This window comes from Tribolium castaneum, chromosome 5 (assembly GCF_031307605.1).
Source record: "Tribolium castaneum strain GA2 chromosome 5, icTriCast1.1, whole genome shotgun sequence".
NCBI lineage: Eukaryota > Metazoa > Arthropoda > Insecta > Coleoptera > Tenebrionidae > Tribolium > Tribolium castaneum.
Genome location: NC_087398.1, coordinates 1,848,108 through 1,873,414, shown reverse-complemented (window position 1 = coordinate 1,873,414; position 25,307 = coordinate 1,848,108). Strand labels below are relative to the sequence as shown.

The following is a 25,307-nucleotide window of genomic DNA, read 5'->3' as shown; positions in this document are numbered from 1 at the left end:
ATACACCTTTATAGCTTATGAGAAATGGTGTAAATTTAGCAATTTTAATCTGCTATGAAACAAAACAAAAAGTTTAAAATACTGATAAGTTCTATTTGTACGCCACTTTACTCCAAACCTTGCTGAAATGCGATAAAATCTGATCTCTACTATTTGAAAAATTTCCGTTTACTTAAGTGAAATATAAAAAAAGGCAAATATTTGTGTTTATGTTTATTTATCACGAAATAATGTAAAAAAAACAAGTGTATCCTTGTCCAAATTGTTTATTGTCTAATATTTTATTGTCTAGAAATACATAATTCAGATCAAACTCGCAAGAAGTCGTGCAGAAAATAGTTAATTTAAAATGACAAATCAAGTAGATCTCAAACGCCTACTTCACACCGTTAATACCATTAAACCCAATGGTGGGAAAAACAACAGTTAGTTTAAAGATTAGAGGTAAAATTCAGTATTAGTTACGCCAATCACTTTCTCCAATTTTCTAATTTTTAAAGGAGAGAATACTTTTACTCAAACTCTTGACAAAATTCGTCATCTTGGCAAATTGTCCACGTTCACCGAAATTCTATTACCGAATTATAAATTTAAATGATTTCCCATGAATATGTAGAAGCGATAAAACATTACAAAACTTCGGACATGACAATAGCTACGAACGCGATAAGATCACCGTAACCCGGAAGGCATCAGATGCACACTTAAACTATTACGGACTAAATCTAAAAATAATTAAAGCAATTAAGCCCACACCCTAAATTGTAATAATCGGATGTTAGCACGTAGTGGCCACCCAAGAGATTTATGATAATCGCTTAATTACACCAAATTAAATCACAACACAGGAAGTATTTTTAAGGGTTCAGTGCTACTTCCTAGTCCAAATTACACGTGTGCAATAAAATCGGGTTCAAGGATGTTCTTGTTCCTCTGTTTAACGACTATTGGAATAACATCCCTTGATGTTATTAATTTTACTTGCAGACGCCATGTGTTGAGTTTTTCAGTGTTGGTAAAATATACAAACGGGTGAATTGCACTCAGAGGGCAACAATTCGTTTACTGTCCTTGAAAACGTGTAAAGTTATTAACACGAGCGATAACACCGAAAATTGAATCGTTGCTTAATTTATCAATTCGGTGAATTAAATGGACGTGACCTCGGTGTCAGCACAATTGTGCCGCACTTCTTCCAGTGTTGTACCTTTTTGATTCTCTCCCTTTCCGCTTTGGTGACAATTTGTTCCGGCATTTTCACTGTTCACTATTTCGCACAACGAATTCGGCCGCCATCTCCAAATATTTGCCTCGGTTTTATCACAGATGCAGATAAATTTTCCCGCAACAACGAATCTATTTGATCGTTTAATATTTAATGTTTGTGTTCTGATGTAAGCGGCCGTAATTGTCAACACCGACTACAAGGATTACGAGTTTTTTCGCGCCGAAGAAAGTTGCGGTCCGGGACACCATATCTCCGAGTCCGACTGACTTAATCCTGCTAAATAAGCAGAACAAATCGTGTCGAAGGCGGTTGATCCGATCGCTTTATTTATTACAATTGCACGTTCCGGAGGCACAGCACTGGAAAACACTACCAACCGACCTCATATTAACTAAACTACTGAGACTGCATTTTGCATGGGATCTCCGTGCCACCACGCCGTGTTTATGTTTATGTCGGGTACAGCGGTAGCGTGGAAAAGAGGACCGTTTCGACGATTTAGACTGGTGGAAGCGCGACCTTCGAGGATAACGCCAGGAAATTCATCGCGAGGCTTCGCCTTAATGAAAATTTATGTACTGAACGTTGGTTATTTATGGCGACCGATTTTAAACTTAATTATGATAAAAATAATGGTAAATATTGCCACGTGATAACGACTGTTTCGGTTTTATCGTGGCGAATTATTCGGACTTGGCCCGAATGAATAAATTATTATCACAGGACAGAGTCTAAGGAAAATAGGTATCGAATGTCGCAAGCTGCCTTTTATGGACATTATTTGCAATTATCGAGGCACTAAAACTGCTCACCGACATGCAGAAAGTGCACTTTAATATGATAATATATCAGCACAATATACGACTTCGCCAAAGATATTTCAATTTTTAAACAAATTATAAATTCCAATTTGTTTCATCCAATGCGCGACAATTTCGCAGCTGCCTGGAACACTTTCAAGAGATAACGGCGAAGATAACCTCCATCCAAGGGGAAAACTCTAATTTAATTCAATATTTATTCATTTCAAAAATCATTATCGCTATTTCAACTTTTCCGAGCGCTCATCTTTTTGTAGAAAAAATTACCACATTTGGCCACAAATTACCAAAAATTCACCATTTCTAAGCACTTATTCAGCAAAAACTCAATAATTGCGCATTTTTCTTAAAGTAAGCCAAAAAATCATAGAATTATGTCAAAAATGACATTATTTTTGCAAGTTCTGAGGATTTAAGTACGTTTTTAGACCAAAAATTTAGTTTTTCTTCCTGTTTTTATCAAACTAGAACAAAAAATGAGAAAACTAGAACAGAAAACGACCAAAAATTTACCTTTTCTAGGCGTTTATTCAGCAAAAACTCAATTATTACGCAAAATTTCTTAAAAAGTAAGCCAATAAATCACCGAATTATACCAAAAATGACATTATTTTTGACACGATTTTAAACTAAAAATCAGTCTTCCTGTTTTTATTGGCCCCTCTGGAAGAGCTTCGGAGTAAAAAAGCGCAAGGGCGGGAAATTATGTGCACATGCTTTTAGACCCTCCGGAGCCGGGAAATTACGGAAGTTTATATCGTAGCACTACATCCTGTTTCATGTATGGTGAAAAAGTGTCAGGAATCGTTACGATAAATCAGGCAATATTCCATAAATCGTTTATGCCCCCATTAAATAAACAATAAATCGGGTAATGGAATTTGTGATGGGTTTTATCGGTAAAGCCATTTCTGCAAAAAACCGGAAGAGTCTCACACAAGTGGTTCGTACGATTATCCTTGGAAAATCAATTAGATTTTTTCCGGCGAGTGTACCGAGTGATTTATTTTTTATGACGGAGCGTAGGTCTCGAACGTGAGTAGAAATGCGCCTATAAACGAAAGAATTTAATTTGTGGGCGGTGTTCTAATATTTAAATGCGATAACGGCACGGTTTAATAAACGCTGATCGGTGATTAGATATCAATTAAATGGCCTTGATTCATCTTGGGCGAGCGCTAAATTAATAAATTTTCAATCGATGGCGCTTTCCGGGACAAAGAATGAACTTGTGCTGGAGAGAACGAAGCGCAAGGCGTGTTTCGTTGTGGTTTAATTCCCGGAATACAAACTGATAACTCCAAGTCCACGTAAGATAATCCAAATAAAGCCGTTGATGGAGATAAAAAACTCCGAGAGTAAATACAGGATACGTTATGAACATCGAGTTCCGCACGTGCTCGACATAACACCAACCAAAATAAACCCATACACCCATCTGGTAATCCTTCATTTTTACACCGAGCGCATTGTCCAGCTTCGCAACACTCGGGGATATATCGGGAATTTACAATAAAGCCGATTCGACACACATGTGTGGCGCTATTGTTTCTGCGAGTTATTTTTAGACTTTAATTAAAGAAAATCACATTCACGCCGCAAATGGCAAACAAGTTTGAACGGTCTTACCCATCGGGAATGCGCCTCCCGAAACAACCACAACATTTGCATGAGCGGAAACAATCTCTAATTTTAGTCCCCGACAGGATCTTCGTATTCGGGAAATTTTGCAGTCTTTGAGAGAATGCTCATTGAAGCACCAAAATTACATAACAGCGATTTCAAATCACTAATTGGTGTTTTTCACACTGAGGTGTCAACATGGACAAAATCCCACTTCCAGTGCTGGCAATTCATCATAAATTGCGATGTCGGATGGTGTATTAATTAATTTAATCAGCTCTCATGAAAATTTTAGAAATGCGGAGGTCGAGAGCAACCTTCCGGGTGTATATAATTATAGCACAACCGTCTCCATAAATAATCATCACTTGTATAATGCCCATTTATGCACTAGAACCCATTATGTAGGATGTACGATCACTTATACTGATTAACGTAAGATGCACTTTAATTAAATTAAGGCAAAATGTGGAGGCCATAAATCAAATAACGTTTTTAGCAAATTTGACGACGGTTTGTGGTTTATCTGGCTTTATTTGTCCAGGTGGGCTAAAAGAGTTAGGTATGTGCTTAACATATTCAAAAGGACCTTGGGTGTCAATTATTGTGTCTAACTATTGTCAATGGAACTGCTGATCAATATCGGTAATGCGATCTACCATCATTCTAATTTATAGTGTGATTTATTGTGGTATTTTTCCCTATTGTGCTTGACTGTGGGTACATGATTGATGACATTACAATTACAGTGTTTGTGGTGTATAAAAAGGCCCAGGATAGCCTGGCACGCCATTCGATTATTTTCGGTTTTATATCCTGAAATAGCGTCATTTCTTCATTTCTCGTGGCAAAATATTTGATTGTGTCACTTTAGCCAACGTTTCCTCGTAGAAAAAGCGTTAACAATGGAATTACGCCGTGTAATAAAAATCCAACGATTTGGCATGGTTGCAGTCGAAGGCAAAACCGTGTTTTTGGCGTGTAGTTGAGCAAACGTTTCGCGTTTCCTGCCAGCTTCCCAGAAAGCTAGACAATGCCACCGCGCAAAGTGATGGTTAAGACGTTATGCAACTTAGCATCATCCACAGAAAGTGAAATAAATTTGCAAGTGTACTAAATAATGAGTAAGCTTATCGCGCGTACGATCGTAACCATGAACCAGAGAGAGGAAAACATTCCTGGCCGCAACTGGACGATCTCCAGATTAACCAAAATTAATAGCCAGGTTAGCCTTGGGAGTGCGGCGTGACCGCGCTCTTTTCTTTGCAACACTAGAATTGTATTTGCGGAATTCTCGACCGGCATTTCTCAACGTCCTTAGAAGAAACTTTGCTCAATCGCGATGGTCACGTTTGGAGGATTCGCGTGATGCCGGCCAAAGAAGTATGGTTAATGAATAGCAAGATGGTCGTGGGCCAAAAGGTGGAAATGCATGCTTACGCCTAGTTCATGATCCATTGTCACCGCACCAACACCACTATCATGCTGATTTTGGATTTGTCACGTTGCAATTTGCACTCGCTGGAACAATGAACACTGGGTCTCATCCACCAATAAACCACAAAGCCACTAACAGGTTCACGGTACGAGCGAAACCAACGAAAGCTGTGCCAACTCTGGGTGGTACAATATCGCAGGTCGCACGAGAGACTGTTATCATGTTCCATATTGCTTATCGTTAATCTCCATCTTTATTATGATTCGAGTATGTGTAGCGGCTTTGTGGCTGGGAGTTATGAGACCTGAGCCGGTCGCAGCACAAGAGGTGACTCCAACGAGAGATGAGAAAACCTTGTTTCAGTTCCGGCAAAAATTTTCGAAAAATTATTTAGATTCTCTTAAAAACAGACCCATAATCATAATCAATCATAGTGATATCATTATCTAATATTTACCGCATTCTTAGACTTTGATATTATAAAAAACACTTGGAGCTATTCCAATTTCCACCATAATATTTTGCAACCGCTTTTTACAGCTTTTTATTCGATAGTATTTTTAATTCAGTTAGTTCTTTACTAAAAAAAATCATATTTCGAAAACTAAAAGTCCTAGAGACACATGTGAATTCTACGGTTTATTATTATATGTACTAGTTTTTCAAAAAAATTAAAAAAAAATAATTATTTAAAAACTTGTCGGTCCAGCAAAGTGTTATGCTTTTTTCTATTTGTTTAGAACCATCAACATCTCTTAAAAGTGCATAAAGAGTCAAATGGTTAGATTTTTTTTGTTTGATTTCTCCAATTTTTGTCGAGGACAATCTACTACCAGTACCAGGAACATTTATCGAGCAATAACTCCGAAATTATTAGACGTAACCCCACTAGGTTTGTTATTGTTAAAAAGCTCTTTTAATCATCTATCTTTTGTAAAAAAGAACATCGTTCTCCGACTAATATTTTTCCAAAAAATTTCTAACAAAAGCAAAAATAGGTAAAATAAAATAAAAAAAACATTTAAACTTTGGAGATTTTAGTAATTTCTCGACGCCAGTCGATTCACCGGAACATTCTACATATATTTATAGTAACTAAGTCCATTTTTTTCAAATAGTTACGCCCTAATTGAGAAAAAAAAAATGTTCTAGCGCATTTTATGGATCATTTTATGTATTGTATTTTTCTCAAAAACTGTTTATTCCAGTTCCAGAGCCTTTTAAATATACCATCGTGTTCAGCACGTGATTTTACGTCTAGATTTCCTAGTCCTTTTTAAAGTCCTAAGGCAGAACGTATATAATATACGTATTTGAAATATGCTTTTAGTTAATAGCATTTTAATTAGAATGAGGACGTTTTTCCTGCAGTAATTGACCCAGAGGAAATAGACAGTTAAATTTAGGACGTGTATAAAATTGATTTGACCATTAAAAACACAATGACTGGCATGGACGGACGTGGGTCATCCCAAAAGCTCTTACGCCGCAAATAAATGTGTATAATTCAACTGTCACAAGTGTAATTTAGGGATAAATAAATCACGGTGAATTTGCGAGTCATCAGAAAGTAATCCCCGTTTAGGAGGCACGTCCATTATTACACCAACTTTTCAAATTGCCGATAATGGTCATCGCTGCGACTTTTCCTAACCCCAGTACAGTTAGAGCCAATTTCCCATTCAGGCTCTGTAAATATCCGCGATTTTACGATCTTTGTGCGTCTGAATCAACTCTGTGAGCAAATTACGCCAATATTTACCCGGTAAATATTTTTAGAACAATGAGTGTGGTTGAACTTTAATAACTCCAAACCGCTCGCTCGGTTTACCGCTCCATTTCAGCCCCCTATCAAAAATCGAATTTTCGCCCATGTTCGGATGAGCTGATCATTCCGGCATTTTCGATGTGCCGTTTCGCGCAAAAGTCAATATCCTGAGTTTACCTAAAGCTCTTATTAGGTAATAACACGGCGCGGCTTCCAGTTTTTGCGCCGGCAATGCCAAGCTGTCTGCTTCGGTCGACGGAAGGTCGCAGCAGGAAACCCGCTAATTCATCTTCACAACAAAGCCAATGCAATGATAATTACGAGACTCTTATCCGACGCTTTATCTCACACTTCTTCAAATGTACGCACTGGGCCTGCGAGCGCTTTCGCGCAATTACAAGCTTTCCGAGAGATGAATTAATGACTTAAGTAATACTTTCCACACACACTTCCTTCATTTTAAACAAAAACGGGCTTCTTATCGTTCACATTTTTCAAATCCACCATTTTTCGCGCCTGGAGGCTCCGAGACGCAACACAAGAGTGTAAATAAGGTTGCCTACTTTCCTGCTTGCTTGTGGCGCTATGGAGCGGTCACGACTACAACTTTGCCACTATACGAGGGGCAGCTATTTTTTTATAACTCCAGGATACTTCATTTAAAAGATAAATCAGAAAAGTGTGCAAGTACATGATAACGACACGAATGGTTTCCTTATCTGTGTAATTATTATGCAAATAGGGACTTCAACAGCTTTACGATTTGAATATGAAACGCTAGTGTAAGGAAGTGCCATCCGACATGACTATTTACAGTCGCAAATTACATTTGCTTTGCTTACAATGTCAAGGAAAGCTCGCATATATTATTATGGATCTGAACTAACTGTATTTATTGATCATTAATTCTCCTTTCATGCATAAGGCATAAGCAGAATATTTAAACCAATTGTCATTCAAGTCGGTTTAATCGATTTTATCCCAGGTGTTATTAATTACATTCATATGCTAAATGCAAATTTGAAACATTTTTTAATTTTTATTGACGGAAAACAGCTTTTTTGCTGTTGCTTTTGTCGCTTTTTTCATTGTTAATGTCAATACTATCGAATGATTTTGTAAATAAAACACGAATAGAATCATTCACTCATTTAATTTCAATCCGAACCTGGAAAAATATCGTAGTACTCACCTTGCTTTCGCAAACTTTGTGGCAGACGTATTTGCACACTGGAACAGAGAAAAGTTACAGATAATGCGGACAGGGCATAATAAAGTTATAGAGGTCGAGCTTTCATGAAAATGTATGGTGATATTAGCACAGCTTTGATCTAATAAATCAGGTTGGATTCATGGTCACTCGACCCCTGACCTAAATTTGAATTTGTCGGAAGCTTATGTTCTGCGAGTGATTTCAATGAGCCACCATTTATCTAATGGATCACTAGTCCTTATAAATAATTTATGGGAATTTGAATAATAAATTGGCCGCATTTTTGGGTCATTATAAGGACGAGTCAATTCAAGAGGCGAAAAATTTTCCAATTGCGTAATTTTTGACAATGGATTTTCGTTGCATTTTGACCTCATCATGCTAATTCACACTCCCCAATGTCAAACACACCTAGTTGCGCCAATAACTTTAACTATCCAATCGCAGTACAACAATGGATGTGATATTTGATACTTGCATTATTCTGCAATTATGTAAATCGGGCGAGATTTACGATGAGGGTGTCAGAACGATTCGGGTAATTTTTGTTACAGATGTAATTAGATTTCTGGTTCTGCGCCGAGACGGTGGAATAATGTAATGCTTGCTCATTCAATTCGATGTAACGCTTGTGAATAATGTTCGTATTGTCATTGTACTGGATCTATAGATGACTCTCTACTTCCTATTCATTACGGGATAGGGTCTGATCGTGTCTGTAAGTCATTCGGTTCATAATTAATTTAGTTACTGGTGGTGTTGAGCTGAATATGGATCAGACTGCTTTATCATTATGTGTTTGAAATGTTGCGAGGGTCAAAGGACCACCATTTTTGTCACTGATACGAGATGTTTTTGAATAATGGAGCTATTGAAACTGTTTCAAATTGATAGACTATAAATACGCGCGGTGAAGACTTTGTTGTTATTTCAGTCAAGGAAAAATCAAACGAGGTATTTGTTTATGGATGATTATGCATCAATTGTTCATTTTATTACGCAGACACAACAAACTGCTTGAACATTCCATTAAAGATCGAAAGTATGAAATATTAGCATTTTCAACAGGATATGAAATGTGTAAAACATGCCTAATAATTATCTCTTGCAAATTTATTACTAATTATTACAACATATTAAATTGCCTAGAAATATTCGAAAAATTCTGTAAGGTGTTGCATCTCAGATTTTTGTTGAAAAAGAGCACATTTTAAGTTTATGTTCGTCGGCTCAAAATTATGACGCCTTCCAGACAAACAAGCAAATAATTTTCCATAAAGAGTCTTAATTTTAATAAATCTGCAGTTTTATGTTTGGCTGTCATTTGAATAACAGTATTCATAACATTATGACTCTTTTATAAAAGGACATGTACGACTTTCATTGTCAAAGTGAATCATACCGTAAGTAGTTATGAGCGTAACAAATTTATCAGTTTTATTAGCTCGTTCCGAGTCAAGGTTTGAGCAAAGAAATTTTGGTCGCTAATGATCTTGTCAATTAAAATTCAATTAATCTCGATTAGGTCGCGACGGTGCAGCGATATGCAAATTTATCATTTAATTTCCACACCTGATATCTTTTTAATTATCAAAACGCCAAACGTCATAAATTTCGTAGCAAATTAATTCGCACGAATTCATTAATCATAAATTGCAATCTCGCTTTAAATGTACTTATTTTTCTTCAAAGGCATAATTGGAAACACCTACACAATCGCAAGCCTTTGTCGTTTTTAAAGCCGACTTTCTCGATTTATTTGCTCCGATGTGAAAAAGTTCCAAGAGAAAAATAAATTTTCTCGTCCTTGTTCGTTGCATGAGAGAGATCCTCTCACACTGCGAATCGTGCACATGACTCTTTAAAATATCCAACTGACAGGACAAAACACCACGTCACTTGTACATGTTGTGGAGTCTTTGCGCAAAAATCAAGAACCGTTCGCGTGACGCCCGCGCTGTCACGCATCTTCCATTAGTGGGGCTTGCAAATCCACCGAAATTCAAACAGTTTATTTAATTTGCTCCCTCTGTCTCGGCAGACAGGTTCATATCCGGACGCGCGATGATAAACGCGAAAAGGGGCACTGTAAAGTGTGCGAAATAACATTTTTAAAATACCTCTGCAGCACGATCCTTGGTTGAGAATTGGTTGGTGGCAGAGATGGCAGGGTCGCGGCTTCTTGAATGTTTTACAACGAAATGCATGGCTTGGTCCCTGGGTTACGCTATCTTCGTGCTGAAACAAAATAAACAACTTTATTTCTGATTTTAAGAGCTTTATTCCGCGCACCACAGAATAAACATTTTTCTACATGGGTACAGAGTGCGCCATAAATATGCACATACATAATTTAGTTGTGGAGTTAATATCAGGAGTGTATTGTTTCGCACGAATTGCAATTTGTGTTGTCATATTCAAATGTGACATGCTGTGATTACGGATCGCTTAAACTAATTAAATTTCAGCACATTTTAATACGGTGATAATAAAACATAGAACCTTGTTTATTTTTCTACGTACGACCCGAAAATCCCATTTTTTAAACCTAAATACTTTCACAGTCTAAAATCCTGACTTTAGGGGTGCTGGTTAAGCCAATTAAGCGAGCTTTTACGCCCGAGTGTATATTAAGTTGCATAACTCAGGTCAGGGCAATTACAAGCTTTGGAAATGTGCAACAGCTGCCATAAATAACATCTCCCTTCAGGTTTATTGAGTGAAATTTGTTTCCTGACAGTGTAACATAATCCGAGATTTACACATGTCATGAACAAATCCTTGTGTTTGTAAAATCTCCGTTACTAAACCCGAATTTATGGAGCGCAGCTTTGTTTAAAATTCCGTTTATTCTAACAATTTATTAGAAATACACAAATGGATAAGTTTTCTCGAATTGCATTATTTATAAGTCAACCACCAACTGATTTATCTTGGTGGGTGTCCGCATCCATCACATTTCAATTTATGGCATGGGGTTTTAACCGATCGCGTTTATTTAAATTCAATGAATTCTCCATTTCCAGCTTGGCAGTTTTTACAGAACAATAAACGAGAAGCTCGGGTAGTAATTTGAGCATATCTTACGATCTTCTAATTAGCAGTAGTTGGCGGAGTTTGGAACTTTCTAGTTCAGGTGTCTCATTTCAAATTTATTAGCAAAAACTCGCGTAACTTTTCAGTTCTATAAAAAGGGGCGATTGTTTGACCACAAATAGCCTCCGAATAGTGTTTTCCCAAGTCCCGTCTTGGTGCTAATTGCATAAACACACACCAGACGCAATATGCGAAATGTTTATTTATCCAGACGTTGTAGTTGCCATTCTATCAATCCGCCTTCTGTAATCTTTCCAAATGTCGTGCAATTAACCGCATAAATATTGACCCAGAGCTACCGAATATAACTCGATATGTTTACACAGATCGTGAAATGTTTTGTTTCGCAACCGCGATTATTTATTTTTCACATTGTCCGAAAACGCAATCGAATTAAAACGGCTAGATTGACTCAATAATTCACACTTTACAGCGAATGAAAATAAATTCGATTACTTAGCAGACGTTTGGGTTTTATTAACTCGATTCGTTTCCCTTTGTGCGGCATTTATTTGGATTAGACTAACATAACAGCACAAAAATCCACCCCGGCGGTAAACATTCAGCAATTTCCAATAATAGGTACAATATGTGGAGCGCTGTTTCGTCTATTGGCAAATCCACCCCGGCACAATTGCGCCAAAGGGTGTAAGTGCCTTGCAGCCAAACACTGCTGCAATAATATAATTAATTGGTCGGAAATAGTTCGCAAACTAATCAAAATACAAAAATAAGCCCGAACCTGATCCATTAGCGGAGTTATTTTATCCACTTGAAAATTATTTTTAAGTCAGGAAACCGGGGCATGAAATATCTAATTCAGCAAATGCTTTTCCGACTCGTGCCTCATTTCGGAGTTTTAAGACTATTGATATAAAGTTCCCGAACACAAAGAAAATAAGGCGAAGCTGTTTGAGATTATGCTTTCCCTATCAGTTTCTTTATTTGTAACAAACCGAATTTTGCGTCAATGGATTCGTATTATGACCATATGGATGTCAGAACCAATCAAGCGAATATAAAGGCAGGTAATGTGGGGCACGTGTGTCTCATTAGGCGGTGTTTTGGCCACTTCCAAGGCATTGTTAGCAATGCAGATGGCAGTGGAGCTTGGGCAGCTGATAGGTTATTGGAAAGCTCACCGTTCGATTTATAAACACCGCAAAAATAAAAATAAACAAGTGATTTTTAAATTAAGCGGTAGCGAGGGTTGAATCGGGGCTTTTTCAAAGCTCTATTATCGATCTGGGCCCCGCATAAATGTTTATATTATTTTGAATAAACTTTAATTTGCTGTGGCAAGCTGGCGTCATTAATCATTTCTCAAGCAGCAACAAAAGGATTTAGGAAATGGCCGTGTGATCGGTTCGAGTGAATTGGACGTGTCTTAGCTTTTCCAATCGAAGTGAATCACTTGCGTTGTCATAAAGACGGTTTTAATGCGATTCTTCAATACGAGTATCATCGCTTTGCTTGTTTTATCATTCGTTTCAAGTGGCAAAATGGAATAGCGTTCTGGGTTTATCACTGAAAGTAGCTTGGAAAGGTGGAGTCGTGCCTTCATTTTTAATAAGCTTATTAAAGTGACTTCGGCAATGGTAAAGGAGCGGTGCTTTTGTCACTCCGAAAACAACACGGAATAACAATTTTTGAGCGTGCCTGGCGTGAATTTGCCGTAATGTGAGGCGACTTCAACAGGATGTTATATATGCACGGTGCCAACGTCAACAAGCTTGTTTTTAATCTTAACGAGGTATTTCAACAATAGGTGACTGAATTACGGCGTAAAACATGCCGATAAGTTAAAGCAAAATCGCCGCTTAGAAGTTTAACGAGGGATAATTGGAAAAAAGATTAATTATTTGGAGTGAACTTTTGTTCCTCGAAAGTGGGTCTTCATTAATTATGTTTATGACAAGGAAGTGGCGCGATTTAATTTCCAAGACTTCGAATTTATTATATCGCATAAAAACAATATTTAGTGAAGGTAAGACAACGTAAAATTCTGCCACCTCTAGCGATTTAATTAATTGACTTCAAATAAATGGTGCCAACATGTGTGGTTTCAATTTCTTTTCCACAAAAGGGTCGCTCGTGTAACACTTTACCTTTAACTGCCATCGAAAGTTGGAAACCAACAAAAACCTATAAATGCTGTACCAGACCAAAGAAAGTATAGATATAGCACAGACAGATATTTGATCATAAATTCATGTCATTCTGGAAGTTCATTACAGAGCTTTAAAGCCTCGTATCTTTTGTTATGTTTATGAAAATCGTTAACCTCTTTCATATACGTATACAGCTGTATGACAATCATCTAGTAAATAATTCCTTTTCCATTTGCAAAACCCGAACATGGGAAGCAATCAGGACAAAAATTTAATTTTTGATGCAATCGTGGTTCCAATTATTTACAATTTGCATCCCCTTTTATGGTTCCAATATTGCAGCACAAACCTTTGAACTAGCAGCATAAACTTTTTGATTAAATGAGAGGAAAAATGCACCTAATGAATCTTGCAAAGCGCTTTGATAAATAATTCCTGAACCCGGGACAAAAATGCTTTCATAAAACGGATTCTCCTGAATTTGCGTTGCTCCAGCGACCCAAAATAAATCGCTGAATATTATATTACGCCAAACAAATGAGTTGTTAAATTGGCCGGCATTTGATGGAATTGTACAAAAGAGTTCGCAACTTTGTTTCGTTTGATAAATGACTAGCTCGCAATTCTTCAAGCGCCAATAATTGGTTTTATCGACGGATAAGTGTTGCTTTCCGCCCCATTAGGAGAAAAGTTTCATTTTTCACGTAGTTCGTTCGAAACACAAACGATCGAGGAAAATAGGACACGGGAAAAGAGCTTCGTATTATGGATGCATATTTTAAAATGCGGGACTTGAGTCATTGTTTAATGAGCAAACGTCTTCGCTGAGTTATTGGCAATAAGTTTACCAGTCAATATGTTCTTTGATAATCATCTCGTAATATTTAAAATACATTTTCGTTCGGGGAAACGAAAACTCGTTCAATTTACTTCCAAATTAGCCTTTGTTCAGCCGTGATGAATAAGTCAATTACGGGAACGTATTTTCTCCGAACCAAATATCTGTCTTTTTATTTCACTGTAACAGTGTCACGATTTTAATCCGGACTTTATCTTAAATCCGTTTCGTCAGTTTTTCTTACCTTATTGTAATTTATTAATTGGGAGCTGTAAAAGTACCACAGAAATGTTTTACAGATATTAATACAGGTGGAAATATAAATCTCGATAAACTAATCTAACTTAATTGTAGTTTATATAGAGGCTGGGACGTTTAAATATTCATGAAAGTTTATTTAACGTTCGGGTTTGGTCCCTCCTCCAATAAAAGAAAATTAATTTATTGGCTTTTACGTACTTAAATTACGATAAATTTACATTATTCACATAATCTTTAATTTCCTTGTAATTAATACGAGATCCATCTACTTGAAAGTTTGTTCAAAGATGTGACGAAACAGCAACACATATTTTTTTATTTATATTTAGACGCACCAAGAATTTGGAGATTCGTTTTCGGCATGAGAAAACAGCAATAAAGAAATTCCTCCTCGTTATGATTGCCATGCATTCGAGGTTTAAACGGCGGTAATCCAAGATTTCCATTTCTCTTTGCCCATTAGTTATATTTGTGTTCACTACAAACCATTTACAAAACTGTTGAAGATATTTATTTTCACCGAAAGAATTACTAATTTCAAAACACTGAGAGAGGCTTAGTGTCCAAACCCGGGCTGACAAATTGTTTCCTGTGTGTACATACGGGATTAAGACATCAAATTGCAAAATCCTTAACGATTCGTCCAACTAAATTAATCCGCTTATATAGTCAGCAGAATTAAACGCGAGATAATTTCTCCAACCCAATCGCCCTTATAATTAAACCTTGCTTAACTGTGCAAACAATAACACCTTTAACTACTTACAAATAAAGTCCATTGTCTTCGCCACGACTTTTACAAGTTGGAACAAAAACTCCTTCTCGCCTCTGGCGCACATACTTTGTCCGAGACAGATAACACCCGCAACGGTCATTTAAAAGTCGGTAAATTACTGCTGACAAGTCGTTTTATGCAGGAAGTTAGCGTGTATGAACCTTAAAATCTGTAATAGCGTCGGGCATAATTGAATCTCGGTCATTATGGTAGCAACTGATTGCTTTTACACAAGACAAAATAAATGTACGCTGCGATTGCAGATGCAGATGCGTTTATTACAGTTATTACTCCAGATCTTAAATGCAAATTGCACGTCTTAGCACCGGAACAAACCGAGGATAATGTTTTGCCCACGAGCTGAAACTAGGATTAAGCACATCACGAGAAAAAAGCACAAACTTTTGTGCTTTTTTTGTCTATGGTGAAAAAAGCTTGTTTTTGGCTGAGACATATTTTACTAAGTCATTTAAAGTTTGCGTGTAAAAATAACTTTGCAGAAGAAATGTCAAAGGAGGTATCGATTTATCCTGGCGCATCCACCAAAAGTTTTATTACTTCCTACTCGTATTGTTGTTTTTTACTTCTGCTTAAACTATTGTTCGCTCCGTGGTTGTTTTTCTTTGCGACAAAGAAACAGGATTTTCGTTTAGCGAATTATTTATTTTCACGTTAATAAAAAATTTGCCCTAAACCTCACAAAACGTAGCTTCTCGCAAATTTAATAGACGGCGTAAAAGCTTTGAAGCATTTCTCAGATCTCGAACAAATCGAGTGCTTACGACTACATTAAAGCGCCTCTCCCATTCAAAATTATTAAATATGGCAATAATGAGCTCCCGCAGTCAGATTATGCTCTTTTCACCAATAAGCCACATTCGGTTAAAAGCAGCGAAATTCAATACACGTCCGTAAAGTTTTTAATTCTTCTCGTCGTAAAATTTTAATCTCAAAGGGAAAAGCGCTTCGCCCTTGGAGCGAACATGCGGCATAAACATACATTAATTTAATTATAGAAGTAATGGTCAGATTATGGTTATGCAAATGAAGGCGATACTACAAGAGGATAGGAGAAGAGCACTTGAAATTCCTCACGGCGTCGGCAGGGAATACTTGAAATGTTTCAAATGCAATGAGATTCTTCCACTTTTCGACTAGTGAAAGTCAGAGGCGTTTCGACAGATTTGGCTTTAACGAGACCTTGCCTCGTCCTTGATATTTCAATTCCTGCAAATGTCCCTTTTACGAGTGCGGTGTAATGAGATTTCGGTCCAAGTTTTCTGTTTTATGAAGTGAAAATAGGCAAAGTTTTTCCGTTACAGCATGACTGGCCATGTTTTGATAAGAGACGCATTCAAGTGTCGACTGTGTCATTAAATTATTGTTTATTTGATTCGTTTGAGAAATACAGACACTTCTTTGAATTCCAATCAAATTATGACATGTAACATGTAAAGGCCTTTGTTCGCGTGCTTGCACAATGCGGTATTTGTCGTCTTTTTATTTGCACTTTAATAGGACATGTGGATAAATCATTTGCGCATATTAAATAAGCCGACAAAGCCAATCAAGGGCCGCTTCTATTCCCGTACACAACTTCAAGTCTAAAAATACGAATTTATTAACAAGCGGCAGATAGTTTGGATTTTTCATAAAGAAAACTAAAAATAAATTTGGGGGAAAATACTTGAGCCGGGTTATAGATAACTGAAAGAAATATTACCGCCACAAACTCGACTTTATTTACGACTGAAATTTCAGGAGCTACGACGCCGTAACAGTAAAATGCAAATAACTAATTTAATATTGCAATTCCTGCCCACGCGCTCAGTTTGATTGATGTTGTATTGAATTTCTGTTTTATTTGTCAAAGGCTAATGGTGCCACTACTTGTTAAACAAGATAATTGATTAAAATGTTTGTTTCAACAGCCTGTTACTAACCCACAAAGACGGCTAAAATTCCAAACGAACAAATCGCCCTCGTATTGATGCTACATAAATAATGTATGAAATTTATCTGTCCCATTTGTGAACATTCCATTAAGCCTTGTTTATGGGGCGACATAAATAGCAGATTCACTCGGAATGTCGACGTAATCCCTTAATTAAATTACTGGTATTGCTCAAATCGCACATTAATGGCTGAAGTTACACCAGATGTCTAGCTGAAGATTTCAGAGATTAATCGCTTTGATTAAGCAAAAAATCGTAAATGCACATCCAGGGAAATGAAAATATTCACAATATCGCGGATACGTCCTGAAAGCTTCGAGGCCGATCATTAAATACGTCACAAGCTTTCAGCTCTATACAGAGATCTCGAAAAGTTTTTTAATTTTGCCGGCTTAACTGTTGCTCGTAAATCATCGTATTCGGAAAAATGGCGACCTGAACCCACACAACATTTTTCAAAACGGCGAGTCCCACGAATTTATTCAGTGTCGTCGAGATGAGATCCTTCACTGTCCCCTTTATCCCGATAATCAATGTGACATGACATGTGCCGCCACTGAAGGCTATTCAATCTTCAGCTCGGTGCATGTTGTGTGTTTTTCAATCGATTTATTTCCCGCTGAACTATATACCTACATCGTCGATTTGTTCAGCTGCGCTTTGGTAACACTCACTGCATCAGGAATGATCGAATGTAATGAGTGCACTCAACTTATCTACAGAACCCCCTCATTAGAAAATAAACGACAAACAATAGATAATAGGCAAAGTGCACGACTATTAAATCCCACTCAGCATCTCCACAAAAAGCAACGATTTTAATGGCTTAAGTGCGGTCAATTGCCGAAAGAAATTCGACGGTCGTGGCAGGCGTTTGAGCGCCTACGCCACCATTCAAATCATTAATCGGGCTTCCGAGCAAGCTCGCGAAAAACCGCACGATTAGCGTGCGATCAATCAAGGAAGTTGTTGATAGTCGCTATCCGCTATTTGCATGGCTGTTGAGCTAATGAGCCCTTTGTGTAAGCGGATGAAGGAGCAAATTCCATAATCATACATCAAGCAGTCGAGAAAAGCAGCGCAATTCGTGACTTTCAGATATGAAAGGAGGCAACGAGACATGACAGATCGGGCCATCATCCACTGACACGCTATTGTTTTCAGATAGATAAATGTCCACTTCTTTCATTATTACAACTTGCTATGTGTAGGATTAAAAATAAAAACACTCAGACCACACGGAATTCTCTAAATTAAATCCAACGAGACTTGCTTGTCGTTTCAATCAATCATAATTCGGGATTATCACCACAGCCGTCAGTTTTAACCGATTTAATTGCATCTGACCCGCATTCGGACCACTTTTTGCCCGAGAATATTCAACGCGGGACAAACGCCAGACAAAAACGCTTAAACGAGGTAAAGCTGAAGCCAGGATCTTTTTATTCAACCCGTTCAAGAGCCCTTTGATTCAATAAAACCAACGGAAATATCCATAATACATTTCTTATTTCTGTAAAAGAGCCTTTGTCTGTGGTTCATTTTAACAGAACAATGAGTTATTGCCTGGCTTTGGTATCGGGCTGAATTATGAGGGTTTAAGTTCCGAATTCCGTGTTTTGCCAAACGTACAATAAATAACTTCCTCGCTGAATTTAGCAAACTGAATAAAAAATTACCGGGGAGTTAGGGTTGACTTAATAAACCGCGCTGTCAAAGCGTTTAAAAGTTTCACAAAGTCGTAATTCTGTAAATAAAACATAATCAAAGCAATTTGGCTCCCGAATTATCTTCTGCCTTTCATGCCCCAGCTAAATCTTCCAAGTTTTTTAATATAAATGATAATATTAGCTACAGTACTTTCGATTATGTTGTTAGACAAACATTGAAAATCTTCGTGTGTGTAATGCATTTTGTAAAAACCGACGAGATACGAGCTTTTTTAGAGCAAAATCTTATTTTCATTTAAACTGCCGCCCCCGTCGTTTCAGCTTTGTGTAGCATTGTTTTAATTTTGAGCTTTAATTAAACTTTTTGTATTTTAGGAAAATAATTCTCGTCACGACCAACCTGTTTACGTTATCTAAGCAAGAACCGTGAGCCAAATTTTGGTCCAAAGTGTCTGATTATTTATTAAACGAATTAAGGTTGACTGCAAGTCAATAAATTCGGTTATAAAACTGTTTGTTTGTTGACCCGAGGGCCCCCAGTGGCGCAACACCGCAGAATATGATGTTATTATTTCAAGAATATGGCATTAAAGATTTGCAACAAGCTGCACATTCCTACCTTCAAAAACAATAACCATAAAAATGGGAATTCCGAAGCATCCAATAAGAAGAAATTAAGCACCGGTGCGCTTGTAATTCATTATATGTGCTCAGATACCCATAGAATGTACCATTACATTAAACACGCAAACAACTCCTCTTACATACGAACAGATGGCAAAGCTTCCAGACTCGATTAATCCCTCTAGCCCATGTCCGGCCACAGCTCGAATTCCAGCACCAGCACGAAAAATCCTTATCTCATAGGCGCAGAGCGCGAAACAAACGTTCAACATGGAGCAATTTGCATATCGTTACAGATTGGCGCAACAAACACGAAATCCTAAATAAACACATTCCTGCATGTGAGAGATTAGGGCGTCTTCTGTTATTGCCGATTGGGATCTTGCAATGGCCAGCTTTTAATAAATTACGTAATGACTGTTTACGCTGCTCCGACTTGACGGCAGCTTTGTTAAAGTCATGCTCTTGGTTTTATTTCACGTGATTTATGCAGTAGGCTTCCTTCCGAAATCCTGATACCTGCAAATACACCTACGGCAACTGGCCATTAATTGAAAAGCTCGCCGCAAGCAGGCTGTTATTTTCTGTCAGGCTTGCACATTTTTTAAGTCCCGCTGCAGTACAGTTAATTATAAAGCTCATGCTTTATTTACCTTCCTGCTGGCATCAGCAATTTAAAATATTTGTCACCGAAAAGCGCTTTCGCGCCGAAAGAAATTCGTCGTTGATCACGTTTAGTAAATAGCGGGCGTAAGCTCATTCGTCTCCTGAAATTGTTTTCAGGCAATTATCCAAAAACTCGGAGCTTTCCTAATGGCAGTTTCAAATAAGCTCAAAATTTATTAGAAAATTGTAATTTAAATGAAAAAGTTGTAGGGTCCAGCATTGTTATAATTGTTGTGGCCTAATATAATTTACAACGGCTGGAAATGAGAAAGTAAAAGGAAGAAGTTATAAATCTACACAGTGGGACGTTATGCACCATTAATGTCAAACAAAAGCCGTCTTGGATTTATTTGGTCACGCTGGTTTCGAGGAGAACTATGGGTGTATGTCATATGAGAAGGTTTAATATGACCAGCATTCAGATTTAAGACTAACCGACTTTACTCGAAATTTGTCCAAAGTTTTAAATTTATTTCGAATTATTCCAAAACGCAAATCCTCGTTTCCCTTTTTTATGCATTGAGAATTCTAGTTGCTTTGAATATTTTTTACTTTATGTGAATACTAAAAGTGCTATAAATCTGAAATTCAAACCCAACGTTTGCAAAAACTCGCAGAATTCAGACTTAAAGCGTCAAAAAATTGATCATCTTCAAGGCAAAATAACCAGTCGTTTTTCATCCGTTTCTGATCCTCTGTAGTCGAGAAGACAGCAAAGTTAATCCGCTGGTTGAAACTTTCGCAATCGAAATAATAATCCGCAAGCTGCGATTCATTCACTTTTAAATCGAAACCAGAATTCGTATCAAAGAAAAGCCATCAACAACCGCATTCCAACCGTGTGTGATCGAGATGTAACGAAGCATTCCTCTATTGTTTGTAGGCAAGAAGAAGCTTCGTGCTGCGGCTTTTGAGACACTGAGCTTTGAATAATTCATAAAGCATACTTTTGTGTACATTCGCTTTAAACAATACGTAATCTAAAACAGGTGTTCATCGTTTTTATTCAATTCCACAATCATTCATGTCTTCTCCTCATCAGCCATGAATAAGATGCGGATTTTCAGCTCAAAAACCGGGTTTTTATCAAAAGCCTGCAACTGAACAAGGCGCTGTGTTTTATTAATTAGCTTTATTAAAGAGCTGCTTGTTATCTTAATTCCTCATGTCAACTTTGACCTCGATCAGTTTAATTCCCAGAAGACCGAAACACAGAGAGCTTGTTCGATGTGCTCGTCTAATTAAAACGGAACTCATGATTTCGCACAAGTGATAATAAATTGTTTTCAAAAATAAACCGCAGCTGCGGCAAGAGCGACACCAAATTTTGATAAGACCTATAAATTTCGGATGGTCGAAGGTCTCGAATTATCGATAGAACTCCTCATAAAATTTTATTTTGTTTGAAGACTTACACTAGGACATGTAAATGTCGAAGCAATTAATTAAGTCGTCGTGTCACAATTACCCCAATTAGGAGCCAAACGTTTGTGACAGGTGGCGAAAGGGTTGAATGAAAGGCGCCTCATAATTAATTAAATCACAGACGAGCCGTATTTTTCCAACATAAAACTTTTATTACTCGATAATGTGATACCATTAATCTTCGTCATTGCGCTATGGACGTGTTAAATCTTTCTGTTTTCTAATCCAACAGGTTTTTTATTGATAATAAAACGAGATATGAAGGAAAGTTTACGTAATTCGAGTTGAAAGAAATCAACCCAATTCTGAGCTAAAGGAGGTTGACAAACGCTTCCTCCTTGTTAAAGCCCATCAATTAGGCCTCTGTTCTCAAACTATGTCAATCTGTGTAAATCTTGATCGGAATTCATTGAAAAATGGCTCCGGGACAAGATAATGGGCCATAGATCATGTTCTAATTGTTAAGTTCAGAGTTTAATAGGAGATGGAGAATTGTATTAGTCATTAATTATGTGAACATCTTCCAAAAAGCCGCACTGTAGCAAATCTGGTCGTTAAAGCCTCAAACATAAATATTCCACTGTCAGAGCCCAATTCTGTCCTAACCCTCTTCCGAGGAATTTCTCCTGCAAGGTAAAATAACTCATTATCGTCCTCGTTGCTCGTAAAACGCAAGATTGTCTGCACAAAATTATTAACAATGATGGGCCATTAATTATCCAGTTTATTTTAATGTGTGGTCGTTATATCTTGTGGTTACTGCGATTACATGTCAATAGACTGCGGTCGTTCAGGAGATTAACCAATTAAGCTGATGTTGGCGGTGCTATTTCAAAAATTTAACCTATTGCTATTTCTTCAATTGCTTATTTAATTCAACAGTCGTCTGTTTATGGCGGCGGAATTGTTTGTGGCTTTCGATGATTTGTGGTGTGGTCTCGGACACTAAATCAGAAAGTTCTGGGAACACTCGCACCAAGAATAACCCCACCTAAATTTTAATAATTTTTCAGAAATGTTTTTTCCAGTTTTTATTCAAGTAACTTTGTTTTTGTGTACAAGATGTTGCAAAATGAATATCAAACATTAGTCAATATTTACAAGTCTGCGTTGTTTGTTTCCTTATTCCCGACACTTTTATCTAAGCAAAACAAAATAGAATTGTATTTGCGCCCTGAGATCACATCGCCTCCTCAAAAATTAGCCTGTTTCAAACGCTCGAGGCTGTTTCAAGGTCCCATCGAATTTTTTATCATCGCGGCAAAGTGGGCACCGGAGGATAATTTATCCTGAAAAAATGAAGCAACAAAATTACATCGCTGCAATAAATGTTGCTGGTGGTAACTGAGCTCTGCGACAAAAATAACAATTTATCACAAGCTTCATAAGAGAACAGGTGAATTATGAGCTGCTTATTTGCTTTACGTAGCCAAAAAATTGAGGCTTGGGCCCACCTCTCCCTCGCCACATTTCTGGGGGCTGACCACCACCCATTTCCTGGAATTGCGGTCGGGCCACCTCTTGTCCACATATTGTGCTCTCCTTGCACACATCTGTGCTGAACAAAGCTCAGTATTTACGAAAAAGCTCCGAGCTTTGTAATTATGCCGTTTTGATCAAAGCACGTTTTTTCGATTTATTGGCACGTAGCAGAAATTTGCTAAAGCTCACGTCCGTGCTGTTTACCCGGATTCGGCAATAAAAATATAATTGGAGTTGTTGGAATTTGAATGCTTTGTCTCAATCTCAGGTAAAGATTTGGTGATGGATTAGGTGGGTTGGAGTTTGTGAATTTCCGAACTGGGATGACGCCAATGCTCTAATTTGACAAGTCTGTGCCAAAGCGAAACTAAATACTACTGGGTTTGGCGCTGAAACGAGCTGTCAGCGGTGGTGTCCCCGCTTTTTTCAATACCTAGCCTTTGTTTCGTGGGGAAATTTATTACCGAAAGCACTATCTTTATGTGGAATTGATGATGCTCCACAAACTAATATAGAAAATGCGAGACGAAAAATCCAGGGCTTAGACAAATGGTCTATGAAACGCACCGATTAAAATTACTCAGATTAAAGTGCTGCCATAATTCAAGATTATAAGGGGGTGCTACGCCTAAACGATTTATTTTTTACCAAGTGTCTGGGAACGTACCTGAAACAATCTCATTATAAAACCACACAATGTTTCCATTGAAATTCTAATTAGTCTAATCAAAGTGAGGAACGATGTATAACAGGCTCGAAGCGTCATTCCCACACAAACAAAATAATTACGACTTAAAACCGCAAAATTACATCAAAACGTAAAATTAGAACTGAGATAAATCCGCGAAATTTTTAACCGACAAATGATTTCATAACGGTATCAATATTTATGCGACATTTAATAAAATAAACACTATGCATTTCACAAGCCGCCAAACAATTTAATTATAGATTGTTGTTATTTAATTTATTGATTAAACGGTTTCGAGCAGAAAAATGTGATTTATATTTTAATTACCACCGCGGAGTAACTCTGATCAAGTTACTCTCTAATTTCGCCGCAATTATGCCTAGATTGGATTGGTAATTGCATCAGGGTGATCGTGCCCTCAAATAAAAATTACCGATAACTTTTACTGCAACTTAGTCTCACAAAAAAAACGAAAACAGATCGTTCCTCGTGTCATGTTCATCATCAATACATGTGTTCGCTCCATCAATGTCAGAAGCACAGATTTTTGACATCTGGATGTGGGCTTAGGTGCCTATAAAATCCCTAATAACTTCCCATGACTTTTGTGTAATTGTATCTCTAAAAGGCTTCCTGCTTGTCTTCCCCATTAATTCCATTAATCACTCTCTAAGTGAATAAAAATTTCACTTTCAGCGCTTCTGCGGGAGCGCTCGTTCGTTTAAAATATGAACAAACGACGTAGTTTGCGTTTCAATTTGTTGTCGGTATTTTCAATTGTAACACTGGCACCACTCCAGTGAGATAATCGCGAGCGTAAAACGCAACAATTCGGCCGCAAGACGCGTGTTTTCTCCCAACTAATGGCTTTCCGCGCGAAAAGGCCTCGAGTTAGTTTTATAATCAAGCTCTATTCATCACGTATCAAATGTCGTTTTTTAGCAAACATCTGCCAGGACAATTAGGCTCCCGCCCGGCAGCTGATTTTACTATTTCGTGATGTTTTCGGAGGGGTCGCTAAAAGCTTTTGGGGTTTTATGGCCATTTTTATGGTGAAGCGTACCGGAAAATTGATTAAACGTAAAGGCGTGAACACAGTATTATTGGCGGCGGAAAGTGAGGCCGCTGTGTGAAATTCCTTAAATCCTTAATTAAAAGCCTCCTCATCCCGAGATAATCCTTACATCGCGCGCGATATTGTGTACGGAAGCCTCGACAAGGGCCAAGAATACCGCAGATCTTAATCTTTTCACACGGCATTCTCACATGCAGGCGGTGGCCTAATGCCTTAAAAGGCACAATTACCACAAAACCTATTGTTAGTTTGGACGCCCGCCTAGAGCAGTTTGGTGGAAACTCAGCGCTGAGGTTTCCCCGCAGCAGGAATTAATGAGGATCATTAGGAAGGGTTGATATTACTTACTTCATATCGAAAACAGTCCATCTCGGGCAAGATTTGGTTTTAATTAGGTGCTTGGGGTAATTAATGGGCACAAAACTCAAAAGCACTTTAATTGAAATAATTGTATTGTCCCATCACCGATTTGAGAAAGTACGAGCTTTAGGAAAAATTAGCGACACTAGTAATTCACGTGTTTGAACTCACGATTGGATTAAATCAG

General features: G+C 37.6%; 1 protein-coding gene across 13 annotated transcripts in view; it reads right to left on the bottom strand.

Moving 5' to 3' along the window:
* by (blistery) overlaps nucleotides 1-25,307 on the bottom strand; it is a 68,142-nt gene that overhangs the window by 29,235 nt on the left and 13,600 nt on the right. For 8 of the 13 annotated variants that reach the window (XM_008196153.3, XM_008196161.3, XM_015980429.2 and 5 more), the window contains exons 2-3: nucleotides 10,212-10,329; nucleotides 8,071-8,108 (exon numbers count right to left, since the gene is read on the bottom strand). In XM_008196153.3, coding sequence (XP_008194375.2) covers nucleotides 8,071-8,108; nucleotides 10,212-10,329 — 156 coding nt within the window. Of the gene's footprint in view, nucleotides 1-1,207; nucleotides 1,763-5,112; nucleotides 5,386-8,070; nucleotides 8,109-10,211; nucleotides 10,330-25,307 lie in introns of those variants that run through there. The other 5 variants (XM_064357125.1, XM_008196158.2, XM_008196164.3 and 2 more) reach the window with 5 other exon arrangements.